The sequence below is a fragment of the Haematobia irritans genome, chromosome 4 (assembly GCF_050003625.1).
Source record: "Haematobia irritans isolate KBUSLIRL chromosome 4, ASM5000362v1, whole genome shotgun sequence".
NCBI classification, from domain to species: Eukaryota; Metazoa; Arthropoda; class Insecta; order Diptera; family Muscidae; genus Haematobia; species Haematobia irritans.
The window spans coordinates 184416682-184426875 of NC_134400.1; the positions used below are offsets into that span (position 1 = coordinate 184416682).

General features: G+C 34.8%; 1 protein-coding gene across 1 annotated transcript; it reads left to right on the forward strand.

The window, feature by feature from the left end:
- The first annotated feature begins 7177 nt into the window (after positions 1-7177).
- LOC142235895 (uncharacterized) lies at positions 7178-9814 on the forward strand. Its single transcript, XM_075307146.1, has 3 exons — positions 7178-7821; positions 7915-8379; positions 8494-9814. Exons 1-3 carry the CDS (start codon positions 7178-7180, stop codon positions 9812-9814), a joined length of 2430 nt encoding a protein of 809 aa, XP_075163261.1.
- Positions 9815-10194: the final 380 nt, after the last annotated feature.

Sequence of the window (10194 nt, forward strand, 5' to 3'; positions counted from 1 at the left end):
TGTTTTTTGTCCACTGCGTTCACCGTCCTCCGTGCTCATTTCACCACGCTTGAATTTTGCATACCAATCAATTATTGTTGATTTCCCTGGGGCAGAGTCCGGAAACTCATTATCAAGCCAAGTTTTTGCTTCCACCGTATTTTTTCCCTTCAGAAAACAGTATTTTATCAAAACACGAAATTCCGTTTTTTCCATTTTTTTCACAATAACAAAAGTTGCTTCACAACAGACGCTCTATCTCACAAACTAATTGACTTACAGACGTCAAATTTTGACACGAACCATTTGAAGGTTGGTACTATACAAAAATTAAATGTATTTAATACTAGCGACGCCATCTATGTGTCAGACCGGGGACTTATCAGCCAACCTGTTATATTGTCGGAATAAAAATATGATCCGCGGAAAAATTTCGCAATTTTTTCGCATTTTTTGGTTTTGTATGGAGTTTCAACGCGAAAACCGAACAGAGTACCGGCCTTTATATAGAATTTGGTTTGTTCAAACTGTTACCACTAGATGGCATGCATCCCACTCTGATCGATATCGATAGTAATTAAAATGTGGTGAATTTCAAATTTTATTATCGATAATTAACTATGGTGGTTTAAACATGGTTGAAATGCAGCACTGCATTTCAGGACGTGTTTAGTTAACAAAGATAGAGGAGATGTGTTTGTTAACACGAACGTTATATTCGAATTTCAAAGTATTTAATATGTTTTGAATATTTCCATCAACATAAGTTTAATTGCATTTACACATTATGTTTGAAACATACGAAGTAATTTGAATTTTTGGATTTTTTGCTAATATATTGAAAAGTTGTTGTCACTGTGTTGAACTGTACTTTGGAGGATAATGTCTGTTGAGAAACTTGTGTTTATTGGGTTGTAGTGATGTAGCGATGTTGAGGTCCATAATGGGAAACCTGAAAGGTAAAACAAGGGATATTCTTCGAACAATTCTGAATTTATTTTCTATCACAGTTAGGAACTGGATGCCACAAAATTGGCAAGGAATTCTGATGCGTAAATTGACGTGTATGCTCGTGTTTAGCAAGTAGAAACCAAAACTAAAAATGACAAGTAAGATTTATTCAAAGAGGCAAAGATAAAAATATGATCAAATTCTTTGAACAAATTCGATCTAAAAATATACGATGTGGCTATTTTGAAGGCTGTATGGCAAGTTATTTTATAGACATGTTTTTCTTTAATTTTCGAAGGGGGCGCAAAATATCACATGCAGCTGTGAAAACTTGCCATAACCGAGGAAGTTAAGAGAACAAAACGTGTAAAATGTGTCCTCCTCAAAACGGTCGAAGCAGGAATGTTACAATATGTTGCAAATGTGTTCGACTATCTAAAAAAGAAATTTGTTTGATTGCTCTGGTGATCTTTTGATCTATGGAGAGCATAAAAATACCGTTTCAACGTTCAGTGACCGAAAGATTTGGGTAGCGATTTAAATTCTCCAAGCAAAATATGGGAATGAATTAAAAATGTATTCATTAGTTTTATGGCAGTGTCGGCTAAAATTGGAGGCGTTACTCGGCGGATAAAGCTCTGATAACGGTTCTAGACAATGAAATTGCCGAGTCGCGTAGCTGATATTAGCGGCTGATGACTATCTTTTTTGCCTGTCGACACCGCTGGCTCATCTCAACTCAATTTTCGTGTTTAACGATTTACTTGAAATTTACAGAGGGTCTGGCGGAAATTTTGTGATATTTGGACGGGTAAGAGAACCTAATATTTGCCTGGATTTTTGAAAAATGGGATTAAGTTCTTCGATGTGCTTGAAATTTGCAAGGAAGTTTGGGTATGGCGCCTAGACATGTTTCGATTGTTTTCGATAATCCGATTTGGACCTGAAGAATGACCACATTTTGAAACTTTAAGAAAAGTTCCCATATTTCCTTGAAATTTTCAGGGAAACAAATCGCCTAAATTTTTTCGATTTTTATACCCTCCATCATAGGATGGGGGTATATTAACTTTGTCATTCCGTTTGTAACACATCGAAATATTGCTGTAAGACCCCATAAAGTATATATATTCTGAGTCGTGGTGAAATTCTGAGTCGATCTAAGCATGTCCGTCCATCCGTCCGTCTGTTGAAATCACGCTAGCTTCCGAACGAAACAAGCTATCAACTTGAAACTTGGCACAAGTAGTTGTTATCAATGTAGGTCGGATGGTATTGAAAATGAGCCATATCGGTCCACTTTTACGTATAGCCCCCATATAAAGGGACCCTCAGATTTGGCTTGCGGAGCCTCAAAGAGAAGCAAATTTCATCCGATCCGGCTGAAATTTGGTACATGATGTTGGTATATGGTCTCCAACAACCATGCAAAAATTGGTCCACATCGGTCCATAATTATATATAGAGCCCATATAAACCGACCCCCAGATTTGGCTTGCGGAGCCTAAAAGAGAAGCAAATTTCATTCGATCCGCCTGAAATTTGGTACATGGTGTTGGTATATGGTCCCTAACAACCATGCAAAAATTGGTCCACATCGGTCCATAATTATATATAGCCCACATATAAACCGATCCCCAGATTTGGCTTGCGGAGCCTCAAAGAGAAGAAAATGTCATCCGATCCGGCTGAAATTTGGTACATGATGTTGGTATATGGTCTCTAACAACCATGCAAAAATTGGTCCACATCGGTCCATAATTATATATAGCCCCCATATAAACCGATCCCCAGATTTGGCTTGCGGAGCCTCAAAGAGAAGCAAATTCCATCCGATCCGGCTGAAATTTGGTACATGATGTTGGTATATGGTCTCTAACAACCATGCAAAAATTGGTCCACATCGGTCCTTAATTATATATAGACCCCATATAAACCGATCTCCAGATTTGGCTTGCGAAGCCTCAAAGAGAAGCACATTGCATCCGATCCGGCTGAAATTTGGTACATGGTGGTAGTATATGGTCTCTAACAACCATGCAAAAATTGGTCCACATCGGTCCATAATTATATATAGAGCCCATATAAACCGATCCTCAGATTTGGGTTGCGGTGCCTCAAAGAGAAACAAATTTCATCCGATCTGGCTGAAATTTGGTACATGGTGGTAGTACATGGTCTCTAATAACCATGCAAAAATTGGTCCATATCGGTCCACTTTTACGTATAGCCCCCATATAAACGGACCCCCAAATTTGGCTTGCGATCGCTCTAAGAGAAGCAAATTTCATCCGATCTGGCTGAAATTTGGTACATGGTGGTAGTATATGGTCTCTAACAACCATGCAAAAATTGGTCCACATCGGTCCATAATTATATATAGCCCCCATATAAACCGATCCCCAGATTTGGATTGCGAAGTCTCCAAGAGAAGCAAATTTCATCCAATCTGGTTGTAATTTGGAACATGGTGTTAGTATATGATCTTTAACAACCGTGCCACAATTGGTCCATATCGGTCCATAATTATATATAGCCTCCAGATTTGACCTCCGGAGCCTCTTGGAGGAGCAAAATTCATCCGATCCGGCTAAAATTAGGAGCGTGGTGTTAGTATATGGTCGCTAACAACCATACAAAAATTGGTCCATATCGGTTCATAATCATGGTTGCCACTAGAGCCAAAAATAATCTACCAAAATGTTATTTCTATGGAAAATTTTGTCAAAATTTTATTTCTATAGAAAATTTTGTCAAAATTTTATTTCTATAGAAAATTTTGTCACGATTTTATTTCTAGAGAAAATTTTGTTAAAATTTTATTCGGTTCATAATAAAATTTTCATCATTGTCATTGTTCACCACTGTGGTATCACAATGGACTGAATAGTCTAAGTGAGCCTGATACATCGGGCGGCCACATAACCTAACCTAACCTAACCATCATTGTCAAAATTTTATTTCTATAGAAAATTTTGTCAAAATTTTATTTCTATAGAAAATTTTGTTCAAATTTTATTCGGTTCATAATCATGGTTGCCACTTGAGCCAAAAATAATCTACCAAGATTTTATTTCTATAGAAAATTTTGTCAAATGTTTATTTCTATAGAAAATTTTGTTAAAATTTTATTTCTGTAGAAATTTTTGTCAAAATGTTCTTTCTATAGAAAATTTTGTCAAAATTTTTATTTCTATAGAAAATTTTGTGAAAATTTTATTTCTATAGAAAATTTTGTGAAAATTTTATTTCTATAGAAAATTTTGTTAAAATTTTATTTCTGTAGAAAATTTTGTCAAAATTTTATGTCTACTTTGTCAAACTGAATTATATACGTATTGGATCGATCTTTTTTGATTTAATATATACCACGTATGGACTTACATACAATTTAGAAGATGGTGTTAGGAGGTTTTAAGATACCTTGCCATCGGCAAGCGTTATCGCAACTTAAGTAATTCGATTGCGGATGGCAGTGTTTAGAAGAAGTTTCTACGCAATCCATGATGGAGGGTACATAAGCTTCGGCCTGGTCGAACTTACGGCCGTATATACTTGTTGTTTTTGTTTTTAGTACACACTGAAATTTTTCTTAGTAAATAGAACGAAATATTACGTTCTTTTAACGAAATTTGTGCTTCATAGTCGTATGTAAAACTTTCGTACTTTTTATGAAAAATTTTCGCATTTTCTATGATACAGTTTTGTACATTTTATGGAAAATTTTCGTATTTTTTGTGAAAAATATTTGACCATTTAGAAAAAAAATTATAGTCAAAAGTGCATAATAAGTTTGTATGTCATCACTACTTTACATCTTAACCCTCTAATACCCCAATTTTTTTGCCATCTGATTAAATTGTCAATGTTAACGACACAAAAGCAAGAGAACTAAGCAAGAAAAGTGTATACCGTAAAATTCAGCATATGCTGCAAAGCCTCTTGAATAGTTTCAAATAAGTTTTGGTTTTATTTGGCCCATTTTTGTTGTCTTAATGTGTGTTTTACTAAAAGTTTCCTTATTACATGAAGCCCGCCTAAAGGCGGGCTTGGGCATTAGAGGGTTAAGTTTTCGAATAATTATTAGTTTGGTTGCTTCACTTTTTATACCCTGCGCCACACTGTGGAACAGGGTATAAGTTAGTGCATATGTTTACAACACCCAGAAGGAGACGAGATAGACACATGGTGTCTTTGGCAATAATGCTCAAGGTGGGTCCCTGAGCCGATCTAGCCATGTCCGTCTGTCCGTCTGTCTGTGAACACATTTTTGTGATCAAAGTGTAGGTCGCAGTTTAACTCCAATCGCCTTAAAATTTGGCGCAAGTTCCTGTTTTGGGTCAGAATAGAACCCTATCGATTTTGGAAGAAATCGGTTCAGATTTAGATATAGCTCCTATATATATATCTTTCGCCCTATATGAACTTATATTGACCCAGAAGCCAGAGTTTCACCCTGATCTGCTTGAAATTTTGCACAAACATAACACTTGGTCGTATAGTCAAGTGTGCAAAATTTGATTGAAATCGGTTCAGATTTAGATATAGCTCCCATATATATCTTTCGCCCGATATCGACTTATATGGCCCCAGAAGCCAAACTTTTAGGCCAATTTGGTTGAAATTTTGCATTAGGAGTACAATTGGTATTGTAGTGAAGTGTGTTAAATTTTATTGAAATCGGTTCAGATTTAGATATAGCTCCCATATATATCTTTCGCCCGATATCGACTTATATGGCCCCAGAAGCCAAACTCTTAGGCCAATTTGGTTGAAATTTTGCATTAGGAGTACAATTGGTATTGTAGCCAAGTGTGTTAAATTTTATTGAAATCGGTTCAGATTTAGATATAGCTCCCATATATATATATTTCGCCTGATTTTCCGTCATATGACCACAGAGGTCAAAGTTGTAGTCCGATTTACGTGAAATTTTGCACAAGAAGTAGAATTAAAATACTAAGTATGCATGGCAAATTTGATCGGTTCAGATTTCTCTATAGCTTCCATATATATGTTTTTCCGATTTGGGCAAAAATTGCCAAAATACCCACATTTTCCCTAAAAAATCGCCACTGCTAAGTCGAAAACTTTTAAAAGTGACTCAAATTTTCATTTATTTATAATACATAGCTATAGACCGATAAATCATAAATACAGTTGCTTCAAAATTGGTTCAAATTAAAATGTTTCCCATATTTTTTGTACTAACATGTTAGGTTAGGTTAGGTGGCAGTGGCAGTGGCAGTCCGATGTATCAGGCTCACTTAGACTATTCAGCCCATTTGTGATACTACATTGGTGAACTTCTCTCTTATCACTGAGTGCTGCCCGATTCCATGTTAAGCTCAATGACAAGGGACCTCCTTTTTATAGCCGAGTCCGAACGGCGTTCCACATTGCAGTGAAACCACTTAAAGAAGCTTTGAAACACTCGGAAATGTCACCAGCATTACTGAGGTGGGATAATCCACCGCTGAAAAACTTTTTTTGGTGTTCGGTCGAAGCAGGAATCGAACCCACGACCTTGTGTACGCAAGGCGGGCATGCTAACCATTGCACCACGGTGGCTCCCCATAGTGTACCATCCCAGGGCATCAGCCGACTTATTTTCATTTTAAGTCTATAGATTATAAATTTTGTATGTATGTATTTGGGACGAAATCCTTTATATATAGCACCCAACACATTTGACGGATTTGATATAGTACCGAAAATGTGGATTTGCAAAGTGGTGCAGGGAATAATATAGTCGGCCCCGCCCGACTTTAGACTTTCCTTACTTGTTATTCATAGCATGCTGTCACCCAAATGAGAATTAGCATAGACATGCATTAAAAACAAGTAAGGAAAGAAAAATTATGTTGCTGTTCCTAACTTGGAAGAAGAAGATGATGATGATCAAGAGGATTTTTATATGTCGTCTAACTAACTATTGTAACTTTATTATATATTGTATTGTACAGTTATATATTTCAAATAACTAAATTTAAAAACTATGAATTTTTACTTTGAAAACATAAATAATTATAATTCTTATGTATGTAAAAATAATCTAAACTTTTTCCATATTTTGTCTATAAATGTAAGAAGTATTTCATCAATAAATAAGTTTAATAAATTTAAGAACGAAATTAGTCAGCTTGTTGTGGTTCCGGATGTTATTGCGATTCAGGAAACTTGGTTCAGCAGTCAACATATAAACCTTTATAACATTGAGGGTTTCAATGCAATACACTGCGTAAGAATGGATGGGTTTGGCGGTACAACAGTTTACATTAAATCGGCAATAAAATATCGAACTTTGCTGAGTAAGAGCGAAAATAATCTGGATGTGGTGGTAGTTGAATTACCGGAAATAAAATTGAATAATACAAAGCTTACTATTGGATCAGTATACCGATCTCAGCGCTGTCGAATCGATGACTTTCTAAAACAAATCGATGTCTTATTAAATGAGCTCCGATCTTTTAATACTCTTCTGGTTGGCGATATGAATGTTGACTTGTTAGTAGAAAACAGATTACAGACACAGCTTACAAATCTATTGGGTGAATTTAATATGCATTCTTGTCACGAACATATAACTAGACCAGCAAGCGGCACATGTATAGACTGGATATTTTATACCAATCCAACTATGTTTTTTGTTCACAGTATTGAAAACATTTTTTCTGACCATAATTTTATAAGCTGTGGTGTGTATTTGAATGAAAGTCCTGTGGAAAATGTTATTGAATATCAGAAGAAGGTAAATTATAGAAAATTTGGCGAGATCGTTGAATCATCATTGCGTTATTTGCAAAATAACACACCATCGTTAGATATGTGTGGTATATTGATGGAATCTTTATCTTCTGCAGCGTTGCAAAGCACAGATACTATCCCAAAGCGAGTAAATATTCGTTCAAAAATGGCTCCATGGATGAATGAATTTTTATATAATTTAATATCCTATAAAAATAATATTTTAAAAAAAAGAAGGAAAAGAAGGCTTAACATTGGTATGGAAGATCAATTGAAAAGAATAAGTAAAATCATAAAAATATGTAGCAAACAACTAATGAATGACTATTATAAGTACAATCTACAATCATGTGGCACTGATATTAAAAGAACTTGGCGATTTTTAAACAAAGAACTGGGAAGAGATAAGAAAGAAGTATACGATTTGGTTGATGACAATGGAGAACTTGTGGAAGAAGAATCAGATAAAGCTGCGATGCTGAATAAAAAATTTGTCGACTCAGTTATCGAATTAAAAAACAGTATTCCGAGTTATCCTGGTGACGACATTAACATGTTTGGTACTTTAGATACTATTAACAATAGTTGGCATTTAAAGAAAATATGTGAATCCGATATGATATCCATCATTGATTCGCTTAATAAATCTAAAGGTTCTGGATACGATAATATAGATGTTCGCATGATATTGGAGAAGAAAGAGTTAATAACTGGACTACTTGTAAAAATATTTAACCAAATGATTGATACCCAAAAATATCCAGATTCTTTAAAAATACACAAGGTTATTCCCATACCAAAACATTCTTCTGCTAGGTATGCTACGGATTTTCGACCAGTGGCAGTGTTATCGATTATCGATAAAGTGTTTGAAAAAATAATTTCTGAACAATTGACTAATTACCTAAATAGTATTGGTGCCTTGTATGAACATCAGTATGGTTTTACAAAAGGATCTGGGACAGAGCAAGCTCTGGGGAATGTAATGGAATACATCTGTTCTGGTATAGATTGTGGATTTAAAGGCGTAGCAGGAGTGTTTTTTGATTTATCAAAAGCATTTGACGTTGTAGAACATGATATTTTAACAAAGAAATTGTCTCACATTGGAATAGGAGAGGAAACACTTGAATTGTTCAAAGATTATTTGAGAAACAGGAAACAATATGTCCAAGTTGGAAATGGTAAAAGCGATTTATTGCCTGTTGCACATGGTGTTCCTCAAGGAAGCGTCTTGGGACCACTACTTTTCAAAATGTATATTAATGATTTAAAAAATATTAGTTTCAATGGAAAATTGGTAATGTTTGCGGATGATATTTGCATATTTTATAAATACAAACATGAACTTGTATTGCAAGCAGAAGCAGAATATGATGCTGCGGTTTTAGCAGAATATGTCCGTATTAATAAACTAGTTCTTAATTCAACAAAAACTAAATTTATTCGATTCAGACCAAATCCTAAAGAGGCCGATGGTGAAATTGCAATCCATGTGAACGGAATAAGTGTTAGAGAGTCAAAAACAGTGCGATACTTGGGAATGCATTTATCTAACAATCTGTTATGGGACGAACACATTAAGCGCCTGAAATCAAAAGTATCATCAGCTACTGGCGTGCTGTATAAATTTCGCAATATTTTGAGTACTGAGACGAAGTTGATGATCTATAATTCTTTGGTTCATTCTCATTTGACATATTTGCCAATAATTTATGGTTGTCGTACCTCAAGATCGTTAAAAGAATTACAATCAGCTCAGAATAAAGCACTAAAACTCGTATTTAACTTGCCGATTCGCTACTCTACCACGCTTTTGTACAATCGAAACATTTTGCCAATTCGTGGATTATACAAACAACAACTGTTGATATATGTATTTAAATCCATACAGTGTATAAATTCCAGAGCTATACGATTTGTTCCCAATTTCTCCAGAACAGGGAGAAATACGAGACAAGCTAATAATTTAAGCTTATCTAAATGTCGTATTGATTTGACAAAACAAAGACTTACGTATGCTGGACCAAGAGAATTCAATAACTTACCCGAGAGTCTAAAAACGATATCTGTTATTTCATCTTTTAAGAATGAAATTAGACGCTATTTATTAACTAATGTAGATTTGCTTTTATAGTTAATAATAATTATTGAGATGAATTTAGAGATTGTTATATATTATTACTATATATAGTATATAAGCAATATTATAAAGTTGCCATAATATGGTCTCTATAAAGCCTTGAAGGCGCTGAGGCCGATAACTTATATATGTTTTAAAATATTATATTGTATTAAATAAATAAATAAAAAAAAAAAAAAATAAAAGTCTAAATTCGGGCGGGGCCGACTATATTATACCCTGTACCACTTTGTAGATCTAAATTTGTTGGTATTTTGACCATTGATATCGGTTCAGATATCTAAATCTGAACCGATTTCAACCAAATTTGGCACGCATAGCAACAATTCTAATTTTCCCTGTGCAAAATTTCAACTAAATCGGAGTTAAAAATT